The following is a 25692-nucleotide window of genomic DNA, read 5'->3' as shown; positions in this document are numbered from 1 at the left end:
CATTTTGATCATATTTAAATTTTTCAGAGAATAGGAAAACATGGAAAGACAACTGTAACTTATTTGATGAGCCATATTGTATATATATCCTTGATATTCAAACTAAAAAAGGTATAAAAATATCGACAACAACAAACACACAGACCAATGTCAGTGACAGGGAGGGCCTACCTATCTGTGAAAAGTTACACTCCCCGTCCACAATCCAGAGCTATTACTGGGATGTAGCTGCCCAGACAGAGAATACGTTTACTGCTGTTTTGCTGTCTGTATGAGGACAGATGATGTGTCATTTCCAGGTCGAGGTGGACCTTCTCTTTCTTCCTCCTTCACCTACTGGATTCAGCAGATGATGAGGTTCTAGGACAGGAGAGCAAACTATGGCCAGTGTTTTTGTAACTATGCTGCCTGCTTTGGTAAATCTCTGCTGGCACACGGCTGCTCCCATTTGTTTACGTGTGGCTGCTGTACGCTGCAGAGGGTGAGCAGCTCTGACAGAGACCCGTAAAAACCCATTGCTGTCGAGCGGCTCCTACTGCAGCCTAACATACTTACTGTCTGGTCTTTAAGAAAGACTTTGTGGACCTCTATTCCAGGGGACAGTAGGGCAACCAAACAGAAGTCTGTATCCCCGAAAGGTCTGCCAAAAGGAAGGCCCTTTCGCTGGACCATTTATGAGCAAGAAATAAACTCTACTGTCAAAACCCTGGTGGTGTAGTGGTTAAGTGCTATGGCTGGCTAACCAAGGTCAGCAGTTCGAATCCACCAGCCACTCCTCGGAAACTCTATGGAGCAGTTCTATTCTGTCCTATAGGGTTGCTATGAGTCAGAATTAACTCGATGACAACTGGTTTGATTTGTTGTTTTATAGCAGCTAGCATTATCCCAACTCCTAAATATATGCAAAATCCCAAGTAAAATACTAGCAACTCATAAACTAAGAGTTGACTGCCATGTAGGATTTTTTCCCCAAGGATGCAAGGATGAGGAGGTAACAGGGAAAGCACCAATGTCGCATTACTAGGCCAAGGAAGGAAATCAGTATGCTCATCTTTTCACACACTCCATCCTGCAAACTGCTCTTAGGAGAATAAATTAGAATCGTGCTTTCTTAAAATAGCTATCCTAAGCCAAACTGATACCAAATGTAGATGTGAACAGCTAGAGAAAGTCCCGTTTAAGACAGAAACAAAATAAATGTACATGTCATCATCAATATAACTTTTTTTTCTAGATACATAGCTTTTGCAAAACAATAAGGGGGAAAATGGCCAAGAGAAAAAAGGAAAACCCATAAACTACTAATGACTCACAATCATGTTAAAATGCATTAAAGACAAATTTTAAAATTAAGACATTAAATTAAAAATTTAAATATAAAGCCTTTGTAGCTGATTAAAAAACACAACATAAATGCAATTAAAATGAGATTTTTTGCCTATCATATAAAGATAAATAATAAACGTATCTTCATGGAATAGGCTGCTTTAAGAAAAGGTAAAGCAGGCCAGTGGAGATCGTTTCCTGTCTTAAATGTCATTTTAATAAGATCAAGATAGTACCCCTTTGAGGACTCTAGGCCAAGTTCAAAGGCACAGGATATTTAGGGGTGGAGGGAGAGTGAAGAAGAGGGAAAATCCCAGTGGGATATTTAGTGGGCATTGATGGCGTTGCTTCTCTTGGAGTTCATATTTTCAATCAGGTTGCAAAGGCAAACTTCATGCAGCCTCTGAATGGCTAGGTGAGAGTAAGATTTTAGAATGTGAATAAACTCGACAAGTTTGATCAACTACCCCATACATACTTTTTGACAATGTGTCAAAACATTTAAATATATATTGCTTATTAATATCAATAGTTAGACCTCAGGGCTGTTTGTCGATATAGTTGGAAGATACTCAAGTTTGCCTATGAGAATGTTAACCTTCCCTTTCTTCCTTCTTCCAAAGTTCCTTTTTCTCCGGTGTTTTCCCACCTGACCCCTCAATGAATGAATTCAGTACACTCAGACTGTCTGGGTTTGTTTGGTCTCAACTGTTCAGAAAGTCTACAAATGATTTTACGTGGTTTCTGATGATAGAATTAATGTTGGTGTCTCCCTGAGTATTTGTACTCCAACCTTACAAAGCACATGCGAGTTATTGAAGAGTTTTCACATTTGTTATACAACCTGAACCTCACTCCCAACAGCCAATGGGTATTGTTATCTCCATCTCAGTGTTGAGGAAACTGAGGCTCAGAGAGGGGATGTGACTGGGGCAAGCCACAACACACAGCAGCCAAACTGGGCTTACAGTCCAGGCGTTCTGAGCCAGGTCCAGTATTCTTCCCACTGTACCAGTTCACCTTCTTTTACAAGAAGGAGGCTAATGAGGGCCATGAAGTCCCTGGGTGATGCAAATGGTTAATGCCCTCCGCTGCTAACCAAAGGGTTGGAGGTTCGAGTCCACCCAGACGTGTCTCAGTAGACAGGCCTGGTGATCTACTTCCAAAATTTAAGCCATTGAAGACCCTATGGAGCACAGCTCTACTCTGCAACACATGGGGTTGCCATGACTCAGAATCGACTAGACAGCAACTGGTTAAGGAGAGCTGTGACTGCTAGGACCCTACAAGAAAGATGTTTTGAGGATTAAATGGAGTCCCATCCTCACCCTGCCTGATTAGAGCAAAACTGGTCTGCGTTGACCCAGCTCGAATGGGATTTCAAGGGCACGTAGAGTGAATGAGGGTTTCTTCCTCAACCCCAGGACCTCTGCTTATGGGGAACGTCCTGGACAGAACCCAACGTTTGAGTCTATCTGGTGAGAGGCCCTCCCCATCAGAGCCCCTGGGGCGTCAGAGCCACCCTTGCCCTCAGAGCTCGGAGCACCAGGGAGCCCAGCAAACCGTTTGTTCTAACTACCTTTTATGGCCTCTTTCACAGCAGAATCAACGGGGAGTATATTCTTCTCCACCAGCTCCAGGGGCCCTGGCCGGAGAGCGATCTTTTCATTAAGATCATCGGCAAGTCGGGCTCTTTTCAGCTTCATCTGAGCAGTCGGAATGGACCTCTCTGCGGCGGAGGCTGAAGGGATGAAATGACGAGGATCAGGTCTAGAATCTGGTGTCTTTTTAGCAATTCTGTTCTTTGGCTTGTGGTTACAAAACATTGTGTCTCACTGTGCTCTCTTGTCCTGATAATGTTTTGGTGCAATCATCATCCTTTCAAAGGGATTAGCACCAAAGACCAGACGCTTCCAAATAAAGGCAAATGGAGAATCAGGCACACGGAAAAATTAGAGAAACTTGCCCCGCGAGCATTTGTGAAAAAAACATGCCGTTTGGCAATTCTGTAAGCAGGCAGTCCATGGGGCCTAAGGCGTTTGCTGACCCTGAGCTATACAGTATTTGGAAAAGGGTGGACATTTGGTTGGTATAGTGCCTGGCATAGGGTGAACCTCCAGTAAGTCTTACCTATTGCTGTAATCGGAGTCCCTGGGTGGTGCAATAGTTAACACGCTTGGCTGCTAACCAAAAGGTGTGAGTGAGGTCTAAATTCACCCAGAGGTGCCCTGGAAGAAAGGCCTGGCGATCTACTTGTGAAAAATTAGAGATTGAAAACCCTATGGAGCACGGCTGTACTCTGACACACATGGGGTCACCGTGAGTCAGAATAGACTGGACACCAACTAGTTGGTTGGTTGATGAAATAATTATTAGTTGTGGTGTGACTTTTTAAGGGCTTTAGACTTGCTGATCCTGTGAGATTGACTGAGTCACACGTTCAGGTCGGCCATAAGAGAAAAAGCATTCCTTTAAAAGGGCAACTTAATTAATTAAACTGAGGATTTTTAATGTTGAATTTAAACTACATCTGGGAGTGAGAAAGGTCACTTGCAAAGCCCTAAATCCACCCCCATGTAGCTGACCCCAAACTTCCTCTCCAGGTCAGGTCCTGACTCATTTCTGTGGAATATCTTGGAGGAGAATCCAGCCAATCAGTTATTGCTATAACGGAGAACTATAAATTAAGATTCTATAAATCTTCATTCTTAAATTGGCAAAAAACATTAAAATTTTTTTTTGTTGAGCTTTAAGTGAAAGTTGACGAAACAAGTCAGTCTCTCATACAAAAATTTATATACACTTTGCTATGTACTCCTAGTTGCTCTCCCCCTAATGAGTCAGCACATTCCTTCTCTCCACCCTGTATTTCCACGTCCATTCAGCCAGCTTCTGTCCCCCTCTGCCCTCTCATCTCCGCTCCAGACAGGAGCTGCACACATAGCCTCATGTGTCTACTTGGTCCAAGAAGCTCACTCCTCACTAGTATCATTTTCTATTCCATAGTCCAGTCCAATCCCTGTCTGAAGAGTTGGCTTTGGGAATGGTTCCTGTCTTGGGCTAACAGAAGATCTGGGGACCATGACCTCTGGAGTCCTTCTCGCCTCAGTCAGACCATTAAATCTGGTCTTTTTATAAGAATTTGAGGTTTGCATACCACTGCTCCCTTGCTCCATCAGGGGTTCTCTGTTGTGTTCCCTGTCAGGGTAGTCATCAGTTGTAGCCAGGTACCATCTAGTTTTTCTGGTCTCAGGCTGATGTAGTCTCTGGTTTATGTGGCCCTGTCTCTTAGGCTCATACTTACCTTGTGTCTTTGGTGTTCCTCATTCTCCTTTGCTCCAGGTGGGTTCAGACCAATTGATGGATCTCAGATGGCTGCTTGCTAGTGTTTAAGACCCCAGATGCCACCCTCCAAAGTGGGATGCAGAATGTTTTCTTAATAGATTTTATTATGCCAATTGAACTAGATGTCCCTGAAACCATTGTCCTCAAGTCCCTGCCCCTGCTATGCTGGCCTTCAAAGCATTCAGTTTATTCAGGAAACTTCTTTGCTTTTGGTTTAGTCTAGTTGTGCTAACCTCTCCTGCATTGTGTGTTGTCTTTCCTTTCACCTAAAATAATTCTTATCTATTTTTTACTGTCTAATTAGTGAATACCCCCTCTCTCCCTCCCTCCCCACTCCCGTAACCATCAAAGAATATTTTCTTCTCTGTTTAAACTATTTCTCAAGTTCTTATAATAGTGGTCTCATACAATATTTGTCCTTTTGCAACTGACTAATTTCACTCAGCATAATGCCTTCCAGATTCCTCCACATTATGAAGTGTTTCATAGATTCCTCACTGTTCTTTATCCACGCGTAGTATTCCATTGTGTGAATATACCATAATTTATCCACTCATCTGTTGATGGGCACCTTGGTTGCTTCCATCTTTTTGCTATTGTAAACAGTGCTGCAATGAACATGGGTGTGCATATATCTGTTCGTGAAAAGGCTCTTATTTCTCTAGGATATATTCCAAGGAGTGGGATTGCTGGATCATATGGTACTTCTATTTCCAGCTTTTTAAGGAAGTGCCAGGTCCGTTTCCAAAGTGGTTGCACCATTTTACATTCCCACCAGCAGTGTATGCATGTTCCAGTCTCTCCACAACCTCTCCAACATTTATTATTTTGTGTTTTTTTTCTTTTTTTGGATTAATACCAGCCTTGTGGGAGTGAGATGGAATCTCATTGTAGTTTTGATTTGCATTTCTCTAATGGCTAATGTTTTTTGATGCCTAATGTACAGGGTCAGCAGAAAAGAGGAAGACCCTCAATGAGGTGGATTGACACAGTGGCTGCAACAATGAGCTCAAGTATAACAACAATTGTAAGGATGGAGCAGGACCAAGCAGTGTTTCATTCTGTTGTGCATAGGGTCATTATGATTCGGAACCGACTCAATAGCACCCAGCAACAGCAACAACAATGGCTAATGATTGTGAGCATTTCCTCACGTATCTGTTACCTACCTGAATGTCTTCCTTAGTGAAGTGTCTGTTCATATCTTTTGCCCATTTTTTAATTGGGTTATTTGTCTTTTTGTAGTTGAGCTTTTGCAGCATTATGTACATTTTAGAGATCAGATGCTGATCAGAAATGTCATAGGTAAAAACTTTTTCCCAGTCTACAGGTAATCTTTTTACTCTTTTGGTGAAGTCTTTGGATGAGCATAGGTGTTTGATTTTTAGGATCTCCCAGTTACCTAGTTTCTCTTCTGGTGTTTGTGCATTGTTAGTAATGTTTTATATACTGTTTATGCCATGTACTAGGGCTCCTAGCATTGTCCCTATTTTTCCTTCCATGATCTTTGTTGTTTTAGATTTTATATTTAGGTATTTGATCCTTTTTGAGTTAGTTTGTACGCATGGTGTGAGGTATGGGTCTTGTTCTGTTTTTTTTTGCAGATGGATATCCAGTTATGCCAGAACCGTTTGTTAAAGAGACTGTCTTTTCTCCATTTAACTGACTTTGGGGCCTTTGTCAAATATCAGCTGCTTTTATGTGGATGGGTCTATGTCTGGATTCTCAAATCTTCTGCATTGGTCTATGTATCTGTTGTACTAGTACCAGGCTGTTTTGACTACTCTGGTGGTATAATAGGTTCTAAAATCAGGTAGGGTGAGGCCTCCAAACTTTGTTCTTCTTTTTCAGTAATGCTTTACTTACCCGGGCCTCTTTCCCTTCCATATGAAGTTGGTGATTTGTTTCCCCATCTCATTGAAAACTGTCATTGGAATTTGGATTGGAATTGCATTGTATCTATAGATCATTTTTGGTAGAATATTTTTACAATGTTAAGCCTTCCTATCCATGAGCAAGGTATGTTTTTCCACTTACATAGGTCTCTTTAGGTTTCTTGCAGTAGTGTCTTGTAGTTTTCTTTGTATTGGTAAGATTTATTCCTAAGTATTTTATCTCCTTGGAGGCTACTGTAAATAGTATTGATTTGGTGATTTCCTCTTAGATGTTCTTTTCATTGGTATAGAGGAATCCAACTGATTTTTGTATGTTTATCTTGTGTTCCAATACTATGTTGAACTCTTAGTTTCAGTAGTTTTCTTGAGGATTCTTTAGGGTTTTCTGTGTATAAGATCATGTCATCTGCAAATAGAGATACTTTTACTTCTTTCTTACCATCTGGATGCCCTTTATTTCTTTATCTAGCCTAATTGCTCCGGCTAGGACTTCCAGCACAATGTTGAGTAAGAGTGGTGATAAAGGGCATCCTTGTCTGTTTCCAGTTCTCAAGGGGAATGCTTTCAGACTCTATCCATTTAGGATGATGTTGGCAGTTGGCCCTTTATTATGTTGAGGAATTTTCCTTGTATTCCTATTTTGCTGAGTGTTTTTATTACGAATGGTGTTGAACTTTGTCAAATGCCTTTTCTGCACCAATTGATAAGTTAGTGTTCTTGTCTTTTGTTTTCTTGATAGATTACATTAATTGTTTTTCTAATGTTGAACCATCCCTGCATACCTGGTATGAATCCCACTTGGTCTTGGTGAATTATTTTTTTGATATATTGTTGAATTCTACTGGCTGGAATTTTGTTTAAGAATTTTTGCATCTAGGTTCATGAGGGATATAGGTCTGTAATTTTCTTTTTTTGTGGTGTCTATACCTGGTTTTGGTATCAGGGGTATGCTGGCTTCATAGAGTGAGTTTGGGAGTATTCCGTCCTTTTGTATGCTCTGAAATACCTTTAGTAGTAGTGGTATTAACTCTTCTCTGAAGGTTTGATAGAGCTCTGTAGTGAAGCCATCGAGGCCAGGCCTTTTTTTGGGGGAGTTTTTTTAATTACCTTTTCAATCTCTTCTTTTGTTATGGGTCTGTTTAGTTGTCCTATCTAACCCTGGTGGCGTAGTGGTTAAGTGCTACAGCTGCTAACCAAAGGGTCAGCAGTTCAAATCCACCAGATGCTCCTTGGAAACTCTAGGGGGCAGTTCTACTCTGTCCTATAGGGTCGCTATGAGTCGGAATTGACTCGACAGCACTGGGTTTGTTTTTGGTTTTTGGCTACCTATGTTTGCGTTAGTTTAGGTAGGTATTGTGTTTCCAGGAATTTACCTGTTTCTTCTAGGTTTTCAAAATTGTTAGAGTACGATTTTTCATAGTAATCTGATATGATTCTTTTAATTTCGGTTGGGTCTGTTGTGATATCACTCATCTCATTTTTTATTCAGGGTATTTTCTTCCTTTCCTGTTTTTTGTTTTGTCAGTTTGGCCAATGGTTACCAATTAAAAAAAAATTGGGAAAATGTATTTATTTATTGTGGTTAGCATATATCTAAGAAAATACTTGCCATTTCAATGTTCCTGACATGTACAATTCGCTGACACCAACTATGTACATCGTGGTGTGCAACCATCATCACCACCTGTTCCCAGCTTTTCCCAGGTTTAAGTAGAGTTTTGTTTTCTGCTGTTTTCAGTAGACATTATACTGTAAGTTCTCGTTAAGTAACTGTTCTTTGAACGCCTTATTTTAATGGCTGGAAGGTATTCAATCAGAAGGAGATTCCATAATTTATTCAGTCCATCCCCTATTGTTGGACATTTCATTGTTTTCAACTTTTTGCCATCAAATAGTTCCATGATGAATGTCCTTGTATTTAAATCTTTGGGAGTTTGTCTGATTATTTTCTTCGGATAAAATACTAGAAATGAAATCACTGGGTTCAAGGGTGGGCACGTTTTTGAGGCGCGTGATCCATGTTGCCAAATTGCCCTCTAGAACTGTGGCCTTGACTTGCTGACCCAGCAGCAGCATATGAGAACGCATGGCTTCCCATACCCTAGCCATACAGTATCATCTACCAACTTGATAATTGAAAAGCCTGTATCTCATTTGAAATAGCGACTCTTTGATTATTTGTGCGGCTGTTATTTACAAAGATGCTGACACAGCAGCTGCTCCAGGCTCCTAGGCACCATTGCAAAGAGGTAAAATTTGTGTTTGTCACCTTCTTTTGGGAGCCGCTCTCCCCTGCCCTCCTTACGGTATTGGTGCCCTTTGGCTGCCCCATCCAGGTCAGTGCCTCGCATCCCAGTGAGGCCTTCCCTTGAGTCTTACACTGCCCTCTCTTCTCACTTCCCAAGCCTCTCAGTGTTCTTAAGCATTCTGGAAACACTCCGTCTAATAACACTCCACCTGTTTCAGAACTGGAAAAGGCTAGGTCTTGAGAAGCCAGGCTAAATCAGAAGTAATGCTGATTGAAGGACCAAGATTCACAACTTTCACTATATTTCAGGAGTTCTGTGCTATTTAAAACTAGTGTAGAGTCTTGCAAGAAAATCCACATGCTAGAGCCACCACACTCAGTGGCTCTGTTCGTGCTGTCCCCTCTGTCTGCGAGGCCCTTGTACCTTTCTCTTGCTGACTCAGCCTCCATGTTTCTGCTCATTTCCTGACTCCTCTCCTTCCTGGTCCCATTTAGACACCCCTCTTCTCTGATCCTCTTCCACGCACCCACAACACCATGCACCTCCCTTTTCATGCTGCTGAGTCTCATTCCCGTCTCCTCTGTTACACTGTGAGTGTCCTTCGTGGGGAGGAACCTGTGTATTATTCATCACTAGCATAGCACTCAGCCCCTAGCAGACATTCAATACAGTGTTCATGCGATAAATGAATACTCTAGAGCTAAACTGTCATATCAGGGTTTGGACTCTTTGAAGGTGGGAACCAGTGTTCTGGGGGATTCCCACCCCAGTGAAGGGAACTCACAAGGCAGGAGCAGAAGCTTCTCCTCCTTCATTCAGATGTCAGATTATCAAGGTCAGTTAGGTGTTTGCCCTAATTTCACCTCCCCAACACAGGTGCGGCACCCTAAGGAGAACTGGGTGATCAACACCAAGTTTTTCAGGTTGTCATGTCGTGCGCACCGGGACTTGCCTTAGCAAAGCAGAACCAAGCAGCTATGTGACTATAGATGCAGCCAGTCAGCCCGATCACCTTCCAAAGTGAAAATAAATAAATATATATATATATTTTCCAGGTTAATCATAATTGGCAGCCTGTGTTGGACATTTCCTATGCACTGGATATTTGGCTAAGCCGTTTATAATATGATACCTCATTTAATCTTTACAATTACCATAAGAGGTTATTATCTCCATTTTACAACTATTACTATCTCTATTTTACATATAAGGAAACTGAGGCTCAGAGAATCGATGTAATTTTCTCAGGCCATATAGTTAGGGGGAGTCATGGGGTGGTGCAAATGGTTAACTGCTAGCCAGAAGGTTGGAGGTTCGAGCCCACCCAGAAGTGTCTTGGAAAAAGGCCTAGCAATCTACTTCCAAAAAATCAGAGATTGAAAACCCTATGGAGCACAGTTCTATTCTGACACACATGGGGTTTTCATGACTTGGCATTAACTCCATGGCAACTGTTTTTGTTGTTGTTTATTTCATATTTAGGAAGTGGCACAGCTGAGATCTAAACCCATGTCTGATACCTTCTTAACCATTATATGACCTCTAAGTTGGATTGTCTATATGCTGTAGAATTATTAAATACTGGCCCAAAAGTCTGCTTTGTCATGATAGGAGGGAATTTTTAAAGAGGGCTTAGCAACTAGAGACAAAGAACTCTAGAAGGATGATCCACCCTTCAGTGGGTACCTCCTGGCTTAGACGTAGTGCAGCCTTACCTTGGAGTATGTGCATATTAACCAAGTTGGCACGTGTGGATCTATTTCTGACCTTGTGCTTCAGGTGGTCCTCAGTCTGTAGAACACAAACAATAAATTCTGTTATCAACTTCAGTAAATAAGGCATACAGTTGAATCACTTAGGTTTAACTTTAAAAAATCTAAAATTCTCTCAAAGGCGAAAAGTACTCTTTTTTTATGGCAGCTGGAAAATGCAAATATCTCTGGTCTCTCTTTTTTTAATCATCCCTGAGTTTAGAAACATTATTTGCCATTTTCCAGCAGTTAAAATTACTGAGTATTTACTATGAGTCAGGGAAATACCTCTGACGGTCCTAGATTATGGTCTCCTAATTTTTGATAAAGGAACACTTACAGTAATTTTAGGATGGCTAAATATGATTAAGAGGTCAAAAGCTTTGGTCTATGTCAGGGCTACAAACTTAAATGCCTCCAGGGGCCAAGCAAGGAACATATTAATAAAATTATGATGACACCAAGCTACTTGTACCATAACCAGTCCTACTCCATTGTCTTTTAAATCAGTCCCCAAATCACTAGGGTTTTCAAAGATGAAACATTGCCTAAATCTTTCTGTATAACATGGCAACGTATATCCTTCTCCCTCTATTCATCTGACTCTTCTCTTACTACATGCTAGACTGTAAATTCTAGATTGAGACCCACAATGAGTTGGGAGATATGTTATTTATGGAGTCTCATCAGGTTCTTGATCATGGAGCTATCTGTAGAGATGATGTAGCCAGCAGCAAGGCCAAGACTAGGTCTCAGGCCCCTGATTTCTGCTGCTGTTGTTGTTAGGTGCCGTTGAGTCAATTGTGACTCATAGCGACCCTATGCTTAACAGAACGAAACACTGCCCGGTCCTGCGCTATCCTTAAAATTGTTGTTATGCTTGAGCTCTTTGTTGCAGCCACTGTGTCAATCCACCTCGCTGAGGGTCTTCCTCTTTTCTGCTGACCCTGTACTTTGCCAAGCATGTTGTCTTTCTCCAGAGACTGATCCCTCCTGACAGCATGTCCAAAGTATGTAAGATGCAGTCTCGCCATCCTTGCTTCTAAGGAACATTCTGGTTATACTTCTTCTAAGACAGATTTGTTCGTTCTTTTGGCAGTCCATGGTATATTCAGTATTCTTCCCCAACACCACAATTCAAAGGCATCAATTCTTCTTCGGTCTTCCTTATTTATTGTCCAGCTTTTGAATGCATATGAGGCAATTGAAAATATCATGGCTTGGGTCAGGCGCACCTTAGTCTTCAAGGTGACATCTTTGCTCTTCAACACTTTGAAGAGGTCCTCTGCAGCAGATTTACCCAATGCAATGCGTCTTTTGACTTCTTGACTGCTGCTTCCATGGCTGTTGATTGTGGATCCAAGTAAAATGAAATCCTTGACAACTTCAGTCTTTTCTCCGTTTATCATGATGTTGCTCATTGGTCCAGTTGTGAGGATTTTTGTTTTCTTTATGATGAGGTGCAATCCATACTGAAGGCTGTGGTCTTGATCTTTATTAGTAAGTGCTTCAAGTCCTTTTCACTTTTGTTGCTAGCTGCCATCAAGTAGACCCCCGATGGTTGTGATCCATAGGGTTTTCATTAGCTGATTTTCAGAAGTAGATCACCAAGCCTTTCTTCCTAGTCTCTCTTTATCTGAACGCTCCACTAAAACCTGCTCAGCTTCACAGCAATGGCAAGCCTCCACTGACAGAAAGGTGGTGGCTGCACATGAAGTACATTGGCCAGGAATTGAACCCACATCTTTGGCATAGAAGGCGAGAATTCTACCATTGAGCCACCACGATCCTCCCTCTGATTTCTAGTTCTAGGCTCTTATTCCACTATATTAGATCTCCTGTGTGATACCTGAGAGAGGTCTGGAGATCACTCCAGTTCTGAGGAAAGAAGGTTTGCTGTTGGTTGTTAGTCTTCAGGTGGTGGGATCCATTTCCACCTACAAGCAACTTTGAAGAGTTGCAGAGGTGTGCCCTCATCTCCAACTACAGACTAGTAGTGAGTCCAGAGCTTTCAGACAAAGAAATCCCAGCAGACAGATACCCTCTTTACCTGTCCTTCTCATCCAACAAAATGCTGATGTTTGCGAAATACTGCTCATACTATTGATGAAATCAGGCTTCTGACATTTGTTAGGAAGATGCAGAAGTGTGCTATTTTTTTCACCTCAAATGGTAGAAAGAAAACCAAACCAAACCAAACAAAACAAAAACAAAAATGGAAATAAATATAATTCCTTTTGCCTTTAAGTAGCTGCAAATAGTTTTGTTTCCATAGACCCTGCCTTACCAATGAACTGGATTTTTAAAAATCTGACCGTTGCTTAGAAAGGACTGTAATGAAAGTAAAGCAACTTGCCAACCAACTTTCCTTCCCTTTTCCATGTTTTTTGGACCCCCAGTGCATCCTTGCCAGGATCCCACCCCCAGATCAAAAAGATTGGGAACTTTTTTGGGGGGGAACTTTTTTTTTAAGTTAAAATTGACACTAAATTTTAAAAATATTTTAACAATTGTACAAATATTAAAGTTAATATTATAGTTATTATTTTTAGCTGACAAGGAGTTGGTACCTGACTCACAGTGACCCCATGCACAACAGAATGAAACCTGGTTGGATCCTGGGACATCCCCGTGATTGGATACAGATTGGACTATTGTGATTCATAGGGTTTTCATTGGCTGATTTTCAGAAGGAGATCACCAGGCCTTTCTTCCTAGTCTGTCTTAGTCCAGAAGCTCTGCTGAAACCTGTTCAGTATCACAGCAATGGACAAGCCTCACTAACAGATGAGTGGGGGCTGCACATGAGGTATATTGGCCAGGAATCGAACTCTGGTCTAATGCATGGAAAGTGTGGTTTCTACCACTGAACCCCACTGTTCCCCAAAGCTAATATAAATGATTCCATTTCAACAGTTTTCAGTTAACAGGAGTCAAATTCCATATGGTTTTAGGGCAGGGGCTGGCATCTTGGTTGAGTCTATTGTATGAACTCTACAGGCTTTAGCCAAAGTTTAGCATTCAAAGGTGCATACCCTATAGTCTAAGTGCAGGAATGACAGTTTGCAAGAATTACCTTGTCACTATCCAGGTTTTTCCTTTGTTCATGGAATTCGGTTGGACTTTTCAGTGCTGAAACAGAAAAACAAAGGTGTGAATTGAGTGGGGTTAGGGACATCGATCAATATTGCAATATTGGCTGGTGTGCTTGCTCAGCTATGCAGAGTATGGAGGTGATCACCTTTATCAGGCCAACAAGCAATTAAAGAGGAGAGACCTGGAGGGCACTTGCTCCCCTAAAGCCACGGGATACAGAAGAAGGTGGGATTCAGGCCTAAAACAGGAGGAGCAGGAGAGGCAGAATGTGCGACAGGAAGAGATGGTGGAGGCAGGGCATTCCAAGTTCCTGTGGGCAACTGGAGATGGAAGTGATGCTTCTGTTCGAGGGAGAGGAGTGGACTGGGATAACTAAGACCCTCTCTGACTTTGCTCTGCCCTTGGGTGCAAAAGCCTGGTGGATGGCTGTGGTCTGTGTTTGAGGTGCGTGTTGTAGGAAGGAATTTGTATTTTAGGTAAGTCACAAATGGCTTACCCAAAGCCATCAGATAATGGCTGGTTGGTCAGGCACACTCAACCAAGGGTGTTGAGGGAGAAACACAGAATCAGACTTTAAGGGCTGGAAGTGACCTTGGGGACACTGACATCTAACGTTACTCTGTATAGAATGGGGAAACTCAGGTCCACAGATATTGATTGGCTTGCCTAGAGTCACACAGCCAGGGCTAGGAGTGTTGGTCCTCCAACACCCCTAGCCTCTTTCAAGGTGTGATACCCAAAAAAATCTAACAACTGGGAGACACAGCTCTGGCCCTTCCTAGCACACACCAGCTTTACAGAACCTGGACCACTGCACCACCGTGAACTGGTGGGATGCCAGCTCTTCTCCTTCTACTACACACTGCTGCTCCTCATGGCTGTCTCACGGCACCTCTTCAGGGCAGCCTGGCAAACTCTTTTGACTTAGTGAAGAAGCAGAACACCATTCTGCCAGATTCTACATTCTCATTGGTTTTCCCGGTCCCCTGACACAACCTTAATCAAGAGCTGCAAACAATCACTTTTCACTGCAAGTGATGAAGTTAATCACAGGTTAAAAAAGTGCATTGGTATTTTCTGAATATTGAGGCTGGACAAGTAGATGAATCCCATGATCCCAAGTTCTACTACTACTCCAACAGATGTCCACTCTTCCTCCATAGGCAGTGAAAAGTTCTTCCAAACCTTGGTGGTATCAAAGCTGAGTTTCTGGCCACATAGGCACATAAGGCTGTGTGTTTGTGTATGTGTGCATGTGTGTGAGTGTGTGATAGCCTGTGTGTGTGTGCCTCATTTGTCCTTTAAGATGGTACTGAATTTGAGCACAGTTTTCAGAAGGACTTGCTGGACTTCAAGCAGACTCAGCTGTAATCTTGGTGCCTGGTACACGGTATTATCCTCTGTGGAGGAGGTCGCTAGGGAAGCTACTAAGGCATGCTCCCTATAAATCTCCCTGCAAAATAGTCTTAGCTGGCTGGCTTGGGCCAAGTATAGATTACAAGCACCCTTCTCCTCATTTTGACCAGAGATTAAGAGGTTTCATTCTCATAGGAAGAGAAATGAATATGTTGCTTGAATATCATATTTCCCACTAATCTAATACCAGCTTCTCTTTGTTGCTTTTCACTCTTAAAATGTCCTTCTCTGCAAAACCTGTCACTTAGGATGGTCTTTTCTCCATTTCTCCTCGTTTCATGCCTCCAAGAAATCATCTGGAGACTTGTGCAGTTTTACTGCATTGCTCACAGATCTTTGGTTTTGTTCTTGTCATCATCTTTAGTAAGGAGCAGCCTTTCCCTGCTTTTGATCACAGTTGAAACTTATATTGAGAGTCTTCTGAAAAACAATTCCCATCTCACCAGGCAACTAGATCATACAATGTCTGCTTTAAGTCCAGTGAGCCCTTATGAATTTCTCTAAAATCAGTACAAACAGATTTTCACCTGTCCTATAGCCAAAAAAAAAAAATTTTTTTTTTTTTTATATAGCCCAGTGGTCATTTAATTAGGCATTATATATTGGTGCGGCTAATCATATGATCCAGTAAAGGAATTGATCTTAGTATTGCCTTGTTAAGTGGTTAAAAAGAATAGCACAGATTTTTCCTCAAGAGGCCATCCCTAAGGGAATGGTATGGGTATTTCTTCAGCTATCCTTTACATTCCAGACTCTCTTGGCTCTAACTGGCCTTGGGTTTGGGTTGGGGAGGTTATCTGGTCTTTTGTTCCTGAGGCTTTTCAAATCTCATGAGCAGAGCTTGCTAATTATTCTAAGAAACATTGCATTTTCTGTACCTCAGTTTTGTAGAGCTATAATTCATCACTTCTTGCTATTAATTAATCCTTTGTGAAATGATTCACACAGTCCAGCTCTCTGATGCTAGGAGCAAAAAGGTCTTCTAGACCCTTTTACCACACAGTAGGAGAAGCTACATCTGTTTAGCAAGGACTTTGGAAGAAAGCCAAAGAGGTCCACACACTGCATTTTACCACACAGTGTTCTCCTTGGGGCTTAAGAGGTGTTATGGGGGCACTGGACTCATGTCAGACTATTGGAAACTACCCTACCACGGCCCTGGCATAGATATTTGCCTGTTCCCGTGACTCCAGAGAATGGGGGTTTTAGTGCCCTCCTCTAAGGGGTCAGCAAGAACCACGATGCCCACCTCCCATCACTAGCTCGCTTTCTGGGAAATACGTAAAGTACCTCTTTTGCTGCCAGCTCTGGGAGTATCAAATGGCAAAATTGTGTATTTAAAGGACACTGACATTTAAGATTGAAAAGAAATTTGAGTTTCTAAATTAAAATGATAATAAATCAATGTGATTTCAAATTGAAATATGGTTGTAAATTTAGTCAGCCACACATCTAACCCATCCCACCAGAGGAAGATTAATCTCTTCTCACAAGGAAATTCATGTTCTCGCCTCAGAGTTTAGTTACGGTTGTTCCTATTTCTGTCCCCATAGCTCTGGCTAATTTGGGTCAGCTGTGCGTATAAAAAATTATAAACATTTGCTTACTTAGAGCTCAGAAAAAGATCCTGAGATAGGAACAGGCCTCCTGTAGGCTCCAGCTCTCCACTCTACCCACATGCCCCCAATTTGTTGTTGTTACTGTTGTTGGGTCAGCTCTGACTCATGGTGATTTTATGTATAACAGAACAGAAAGTTGTCCTGTCCTGTACCATCTTTGATTCCTGATATAGGATTTCAGAAAAAGGAGAAAATGAGCCCCTCAGTGAGGCCACTGATAAGTCAGTTGAGGAGAGGGGCTGGAGCTTTGGGACAGAGCAGGGAGCCTGGTGGTGGGTACAGAGGCAGGCCTGTGCTGGCGTGGGGAGCCTGACTCTCACAGAGTTACTCTCACAGGCAGGGCAGGGCTTGAGAGCTCGGAGACAACCCAGCACCATTGGTTATGAAGGACAAGGACCAAGAGGAAAAACCAAAGGGCTAGGGTCCTGGACCAGCAGCTACAACAGTTACTCTCAAAGTGTTGCCCCTGGAGCAGCATCTTTGACCTCACCTGGGAACTTGTTAGAAATGCAAATTCTTGGGCTCCATCCTAGACCTATAGAATCAGAAACCCAGAGGTGGGACGTAGCAACCTGTGTTTTAACAAGCCCTCCATGGGGTTCTGGTGCAGGTTCAAGTTTGAAAACCACTGCTCTGGAGTTGACAAGGGCAGTGGTTCCTGACCTAGGCCCTTGGGAATCTAGGAGCTGAAAAGGTAGTAATAGATTTCCAGGACTTATTGTCAGTATTTCAAAAAGCTGGACAAAAACTTTGATATGTTTGTTCAGAGAAAGGCTGCTTAGGCTAATCAAACTGTCACTTTTCATTGCTGCTCCTTCTAATCATAGCAACCAGTTTATTAACAGTTGTTCTGATCAAAAAGCGTTGGCTGATACATTCATATGCTGTTAAATTAAAAACAGATAGATGGATTAATAATTACTTAACGTGTGTAGGAATTTTGGTGGAGGGGGAGACAAAATTATTTCAAACATAAGATCCACAGCAGTGATGGGTGTAATTAAGGAAGTCCTAGGTGACTAATAGTTTGGGACCATGAGTTTGGGCTCTGTCCTGGCTTTGCCATTTATTTTTATTACAGAGCCTGAGTAAGACTGGCAGTCTTCTGTGCTCTCAAGCTCTCACCTATAGTAACGCTTGTTCTCTCTTTGCCTCACTTGTAAAGACAAATTGGACCATAAGTACTTTTCTTCCAAGCAAATGAGATACAGCCTATGTATAAGTAATAGCACTTTGGAAATTATATTCCAAATAATAAACAGAAAATTGCTTATTCAGTGCCCAAAGAATAGTCTTAGGGGGTTAAAAATAGTGCATTTTCCCTAGGTGACCAGTTGCCACTGAGTCAACTCTGACTCATGGTGACTCCATGTGTGTCAGGGTAGAACTGTGCTCCATAGGGTTTTCAATGGCTGATTTTTCAGAAATAGATCACCAGGACTTTCTTCCAAGCTGCCTTTGGGTGGACTGGAGCCTCCAAGTTTTCAGTTAGCAGTCAAAGCACATTGATTGTTTGCACTGCCCAAAGACTCCTTTCCCCAGGAGCTTATGCTATTTAAGCCCTAGCTTGCCTACCTGGAGACTTTGATGCAACATACGTGAGTGCTTTGGACATTCTCGGAAGAAGGGTACAAAGAATATTCAGCCTATAATTGGTTGTTTACTAGCTTCTAAGAAACAAGGAATTTAAAAATTGAAGAAAAGAGCTGGGGGAAAAAAGAAGTTAGGTTTGCTGCAAATGGACTTGGTATGAAAACCTGGGGCACCTGTCCTAGCTCTGAATTTCAGATGTTAGAAGGAAGGGAATAGGCGCACAGATGGATGCCCGTGTGCCGTGTTCTGCTCAAACAGCCAACAGTGTGTGGTAGGGTGCTGGGGGGAAAAGCCAAGTCAAATGAATGCACTGAGGAAAGGAAGAAAGACTTCGCCCAGGCAACTTCTCAAAACTATGGTGAAGCTGCATGTTGTGCGGGTGCAGGAACTGCCCCGGCCATCCTTCTTGCTATTCAGAAGAAGAATCACAGAATTCAGGGATTTACCAAGGCTTGCCAGTAAATGTGTGGCTGCTGTGGCTTGGATTAGTCTGCAAAACAAATAAAGGCGGCACCATTCATAGACAGCTCATTGTATCTTTCAATTCATTGACATTGATCAGATCACAGAACCAAGCTGCCCAGACTTCATCCTGCCCTGCGGCGGCTTTCTCGGAGATGCTGCAGACAAGTGACAGCCTCTCTGGGACCCAGGTCCTCTAAAACCCCTTTCAGATCTATAATCTTGTCTTCTGTATTTCCTGCTGGGGTCAACCCCGTTAGCAGAGGGGGAGGGAGGAATACAGTCATTTCTTTCCTTCATGCCTCCCTGAATCCCGTGCCCCTGGAGTGAAGTTGTCCGATGTTGTTAAGGCATAATTAAGTGGGGGCGATTCGAGGCTGCTTCTGGATTGTAAGCACTTTGAAATTAAAATCGTGCCTGACATCTCTGTGTGTTCCACGGGGCCTTCCTCATAGCACGTGGTTAATATTTACTGAGCTGCTCCGTGACCATTTTACTGAATCTAATTCACAGAGGTGATCACTCTTCTACACTAAGGCTACTGAAGGGGTTGGAATAAAATAGTGTCATTTGATGTTCTACCTAGGAGACTAATGGCCGGGAAAAGAACTATAGGGGAAAGTTTGCATGAGAAATGATCCTAGGTCTACAAGGGGACATGATTGGCTCTGTCCTGAGGCCTAGAAGCCATAAGCCTAGAAGAGAGGGAGCATGAAACCATTTTCTTTGAGTCTCAGGAGGTGGTGGCAAGCCAACAAACAGAATCGTTGATTCAGCTGCCATTGAGCCGGCCCCAACTCATGGTGCCTTTACATATAAACAGGACTGAATGTTGTCTGGTCCTGTGTCATCTTCATGATCTCCCCAAACCAGGCAATTTTAAGTCTTCATCTTGAGATTCAAAGGTGGGATGTTGGAGAGAAACTTATTTATTTTTAAGTCTAAACAATAAATTCTTAACTATTTCTAAGCTAACTTCAATTTCACTAAGATTTCATGACTATTTTGAAATGCGGATTCTACAACTGATACTGTAAATGTGAAAGCAACCGTAGGATCTGGCTTGGGCCCATGAGCCTGGCCCGAGAATACTTTCCCCACTGTCTAAAGTTGTTTGGGAGCTCTGAGTTGGCCCTCATAACCTTGGCTTTCTAGGCCAAAAGTCAAAAAATGAGGCCCTTAGATTCATTTCAGGCACCTGAAGTAGAAAATCCTAAATCCGTGAGTACAAAGTAAATGCTTAAGACAAGCGATTAAGGAGGATTTTAAAGAGAATTCACCGCTGCTTGGTGTGGACCGTTTACTCTTCAGTAGCGACCTCAGACCCTTCAGGATGCGTGCCCAGGAAGAGGAAGTGAAGAAAAGCCAATTCGTCTGGACTTGATTCGCTAGTCAACTGCAAATGTACAGGGTTCCGGGCATTGGAGTCAGCGGGGAGAGAAACCTTATAATTCAGCCATGATTTGGGTGTAGAACTGAAGATCTACCATAGGGCTAAATCAGTGGAATTTTTTTATCCAGTGTTGCTTACACTCTAGGCATAAGTTGTGATGTAGAACCTGGAGCCATCTGCTTAAAAACATTAGTTTATCCTTGCCATTTTCACACATTTAAAAAATTTTTCCAAATTCCAATTGAATTTTTGAGGCATAAAAAGCTTTATGATAGAAACTTCACTCTAAAACCCCTAAGTGCTTTAAAAGGTAAAGTGATTCCTTTTGAACATTTAGAAAAGAGGCCTCAGCAGGCACGATTTTAATGACTTCTTTATATGTATTGGGATGATACAGGCTTCGTTTTAGCAGGTTCTGGTCTCAATTTGGCCACAAAAGGAGGATTGCATCTTTTGCAGTGGACAGGAACTGGAGGTTTTTGTTAAACTCACATAATTCAAGCCAAATTCTGCCAAAGAATGGCAGGTGCTTCTGTTGCTCAGCAGAAAATCATACCACTACATATAATAACATAATAACACAAGAACAATTTACAATTCGCTTGGCCATCGGCTTTGAATTTAGGCAATTTATGAAAAGTTTTAAAATTTGGAAGGGGGATTGTAATTATTTCAAATATTATGGATAAAGTGAGATTTTAGTAATACTTATATTTTGCACACATTTAAATTCAAATTTGCGGAAAATGGAATCATACTGGCCCTGGCTTTGGGATATTTGAAAGATTTTAGGCTCCCTCGACCTCAGTTTCATCAACATTAAAGACAGTAGAGATGGGGCTGGGTCAGGGGCTCTGACGCTTGCCTCTGGAGAGAAGCAGCACCCTGTAGGGGCTCCTCAGGGGCTTCTGCCAGCAATGAGGGCAGGCTGCTCATGCGAATGGAGGCTGCCAATCCAGTGTGGCTTTTTGATGACTTCTCGTGTTCGGAAGTTTTCTTTTACAGTTACAAAAATGGACAAGCACTGACTTCCAATGACTATTAGCTTTTCTTCTTTCCTTTTCCCTCCCTTTTTCCTTCCTTTTTTAGCGTTTCAAATAAGTAAAGTATTTCTTTTAAGAAAAGAAAGTTCTCTTGTGGAACACAGAACATAGTATGTTCCATTGTGAACTGTATGTATGTGCTTTTCTTATCACCTTTCCCCCAAAATCCTGAGTCTGTACCAAGGACTAGTGTAGCTCACTGTTGCCGTTCCTACCATGCCTGGCACAGTAGCCTGCACGGAGGCTGGTTTACAGTAAAGCTTGCTGACTTATAGTCAATTAAAAAGACCCTGACACTACTGCCTCCTCTTTCCTTCTGGAGCCCCGGGTGCCTGAGTAAAACTCACGCTGCTGTGCCATGTGTTTAGATGGCAAGCTTAGTCTGACTGGGCTGCAGAGGCTAAGTGTCTCTGTCCCCAATCTTACCAAGTGACAAAATGCCTCCTGGTTCTAGCTCACTGAGGAGAGCAAGACAGGAGAGGTTTGTCTTGGAAAGGCCTGGGGTGTGTGCTTGCCGTGGCTCTGACAGTTTTCCGTGGCAGAATCTATGCCCTTGGAAAGCCTGGTTGAGGGGAGGTGGCCAAAGACTGGGGAAACCAATGACTCTCAAACTTAGTCATTTTGCCGATTTAAATAATAATAATAATTTCATCAGTTATTGGTCTATTCACCAGAAATTATCTTAATAAAATGAACTATGGATGCAAAATTTCTTTAAGCAGTATTTCTTTATATGAACACTACTTAATTCTGGAAACCTTAGAGAACAAAATATATCTACGTTGGGTCTTACAGTACAAATGAAGATTTGATTTACACAACTTCAGAGTTGTTATTTTAAAATATATCATAGGTTACTTTCTATTTATTTATTTTTTTCCTGATTTCCAGAGATTTAATCCCATAAAAAAAAATCCCTCAAAGAAAGCTTATTCTCACCCAAGTGCTATTAAGACTCAGGCTCAGAGTATTTCATCACATGAGTTGAACTTCAAGTCAGTTATGCACGATTCGGCCTGGCTAAAAGATCCTGAGTTTATCTGCTCCCTTTGTTGTTAACTGCTGGGGAGTCAACAGCTGACTCCTGGGGACCCCATGCGCAGCAGGTGGTAGCGGCTGGTGACCAGCACGGAGGGTAAGAATTCTACCACTGAACCACCCTGCTCCCATGTCTGCTCCCTTTGCCTCTCCAGAATTAAGAGGAAAAGGGCACCGGTGGCGTAATAGATTGTTTAGTGCCTCTCCAGTTGATGTCCCCATCATATATTTATGGCCGTGCTGAGAGGATTCGCATGGATCTACGCTTGTCTACAGACTACTCTTTGTGAATAATCCTTCTAGATAATGGTTTAACAAAGTAGTTTTTACGCATTAGCAATAGAATTCGGTAAATTACTGGTGTGGTAAACTTTGAGGGAAGTAGTATTTGTTGTTGTTGTTAGTTGGTATTGAGTCAATTCCAACTCATGGCGACCCCATGTGTGTCAGAGGGTGTTCAAGGCTGTGACCTTTCTGAAGCAGACTACCAGTTCTGTCTTCCGAGGAGCCTCGGGGTGGGTTCAAACTACCAACTTTTCAGGTAGTGGTAGAGTGCATAACCATTTGTGCCATCAGGGACCTGAAGTAGTATTTACCTGACCTGAAGTCTCCAGACCTTTGGTTGTTCCTCTGTCTTTAGCGTCTCCACAGAAGGGCTGAATAGGACAAAAAAGCTCACAAATAAACACACCCCTTCTGTTTCTCGTCATAGTTGTGAATATGGCTTAAGGAGCCTGGAAGCTGCAGGGTGAGCGGTTTTCGTGCTTAACAAACCTCTCAAGAGGTAGTTCCACAAAAAGGTCCTACTGGTTATTTTTTGTAGAGTTAGGCCATTAACAAAGAGATACTTTTGAATTACAAAAGAAAAGGCCTGAAAATTTCTTAGTTCTACTCTGGCTCTGAAGCACAAAATGTACTTATAATTTTTAGACTGCAGAGCATGGGGGTCCAGTGTCACTAACCACAAGACAGATTGTCAAGGGCAACCTCCCACTTGTCACCTCCTAAACTCTGAAGTAATAGTCATGATAGTATTATACAGGGGCTTGGATTTCTGCAGGTACCATGTGGATCTTGATTTTTCAAGTTTTGTTGGGGAGAAAGTTAGAAAATAGGACCTAAAGAGGCTTAAACTGTGACCTCATTTGTCCCAAGCACATTTCTCCTATTTCTCCTGTAGATAACCAAGAGTTATCGTTATTGCTGAACTTTTAGGAATTTCAAATGTATCTTCCAAGAGATGTGATGGTCTTTCTTCCTTGGCCCAGGTGACTCCAATGTTGCTAGAACGGCCTTGATACTCAGTCTTCCAGAGAGGAATCACTTGGCAATATTTAATTAACAGTGCACTATAGTACCCCAAACAGAGCTGAAACCAAGGAGGTGAGAAAAAGTTTACGTGAATGGTGCTTCAGAAAAAATGGTGATTTTATCCAATTTTAAAAGTAGGATAAGGGTTTTTGTGTTTACATTAAAAACCAACCCACCACATTGGAATGTTAGGCACTTCATTAAGGGAACTTACATCCCTAAACCCAAAAGCCCACCGCCATTGAGTTGATTCCAACTCATAGTGACCCTATAGGACAGAGTAGAACTACCCCATAGAGTTCCCAAGGAGTGCTTGATGGATTCAAACTGCCGACCTCTTGGTTAGCAGCTGTAGTGCTTAACCACTATGACACCAGGGTTTCCTTACATCCCTAAGGGAAGCCTTAATTATAGGTGAGTAGCAGTTGGGGTGAAGCACCAAAGGTCTAAAGATTCTGCTGTCACAGATTCCATGAGGATCTGGGGAGACTGACGCATTGGCTTAGACTAAGTGATTCTGAGGTGTTTAGAAAAAACCAAATCAGATGCTGTTGAGTCGATTCCAACTCATGGGGACCCCATGTGTGTCAGAGTAGAACTGTGCTCCATGGGGTTTTCAGCTGAATTTTTAGCAGCAGATTGTCAGGACTTTCTTCCGAGGTGCCTCCAACCTTTCAGTTAGCAGCTGAGTGCTTAACCATTTGCACAACCCCGGGACTCCCTGAGGCACATACCAGCTCCCAGACACATGATCCTACTGTGATATACCAGTACATGAGAACACAGGTACTCACGTGGTATTATGCCTTGGTTAGTCAGTTGCTCCTGGGCCCTTCTCTGTTGAAGTCGTAACTGTAAAACTTAGAAAAGGAAGTGTTAGTTTGTTGGCTGGGCCTACTTAGCCTTTATATTTGCAATGATTACAATCACTTATATTTTCAATATGCTTTCATATTTCTTCTCATTTTTCTTCCTAGAACAATTCCGAAAGTTATTGCACCAAAAACTAACCAAACCCATTGCCATCGAGTCAATTCTGACTCATAGAGACCCTACAGAACTGCCCCATAGGGTTTCCAAGGAGCAGCCAGTGGATTCGAACCGCCAACCTTCTGGTTAGCAGCTGAGCTCTTAACCACTGCGCCACCAGGGCTCCAGTTGTTGCACAAAAGCAAAAACCAAACCCAGTGCCGTCGAGTCGATTCCGACTCATATCGACCCTATAGGACAGTGTAGAACTGCCCTGCAGAGTTCAGTATGTTTTTATTTCTGTGTTAGACGTGGTGGAAGAAGGCTCGGTGAAGTGCGGGGCTTGCAGGACTGGGCAGCGAACTGGAGACAGCTGGGGTTAGAACACCTGTCTCCTCTTTGAGGTGAATGTTATGTTTACAGCACGATGCTCCCCCTCTCCCCGCTACACCCCTTGAGAGACGAATATCATCGCATTCTGCTTGGTGGGTAGCTGGACCCAGTTACCCTCCAGTCAGTTCTGACTCGCAGCAACCCTGTGTATGTCAGAGTAGAACTGCTCTATAGGGTTCTCCTGGCTATGACTTTTCAGAAGCAGATCGCCAGGTGCCTTCTGAGGCACCTCTGGGTGGGTGCCTTTTGGTCAGTCACACATTTAACAATTTGTGCCACGCAGTGACTCAAAAGGGGAGCAAGAGTGAAAAGAGCATAGGCTTTGGAGTCCAAACGTCCAACGTGGGTTCAAATTCCCACCTCTACCCTCTGAATAAGGATCTAACTCTGGGCAAGCTGCTTAACCTCTCTGTCAGTTTCTTCGTTTGTAAATGTGAACAATGCCTACCCTGCTGTGTTGTTAAAAAGTTTGATAAAACGATTTGTGAAAATTTCTTTTCAGAGTGCCTGGCACATAACAGGTCATCCATAAATGGTAGTATTTTGAAAGAAACTGGAATTCATTTGAGAATTCAAGGAAAGGGCTATTGGATTTACAGTTTGCTTAGAAAAATTATAACATTGTAAAACATCCAAACAATACTCTATATTACAAAAATTTATGTCACTATTCATAGCACAAATGTTTTGTGTGTGTGTGTAAAATTATCTGTATAGAATTTGCAATTCTCTCCTTCTCTTTGCCCTTGCCCCCAGACACATTCCATCTTTGGACATTCAGCTTCTTCCCATG

General features: G+C 42.4%; 1 protein-coding gene across 3 annotated transcripts in view; it reads right to left on the bottom strand.

Moving 5' to 3' along the window:
• Nucleotides 1-25692, bottom strand: part of MYOCD (myocardin) — a 122548-nt gene that overhangs the window by 54588 nt on the left and 42268 nt on the right. Inside the window, exons 1-5 of one of the 3 annotated variants that reach the window (XM_010596620.3) lie at nt 24332-24348; nt 18737-18780; nt 13643-13698; nt 10531-10606; nt 2906-3067 (exon numbers count right to left, since the gene is read on the bottom strand). In XM_010596620.3, coding sequence (XP_010594922.1) covers nt 2906-3067; nt 10531-10546 — 178 coding nt within the window. In that variant the 5' untranslated portion in view covers nt 10547-10606; nt 13643-13698; nt 18737-18780; nt 24332-24348. Of the gene's footprint in view, nt 1-2905; nt 3068-10530; nt 10607-13642; nt 13699-18736; nt 18781-24331; nt 24398-25692 lie in introns of those variants that run through there. The other 2 variants (XM_010596619.3, XM_010596621.3) reach the window with 2 other exon arrangements.

The sequence above is a fragment of the Loxodonta africana genome, chromosome 18, assembly GCF_030014295.1.
Source record: "Loxodonta africana isolate mLoxAfr1 chromosome 18, mLoxAfr1.hap2, whole genome shotgun sequence".
Lineage (NCBI taxonomy): Eukaryota > Metazoa > Chordata > Mammalia > Proboscidea > Elephantidae > Loxodonta > Loxodonta africana.
The sequence above is the reverse complement of the archived record's forward strand: the minus strand, read 5'-3'. Positions and strand labels throughout refer to the sequence as shown.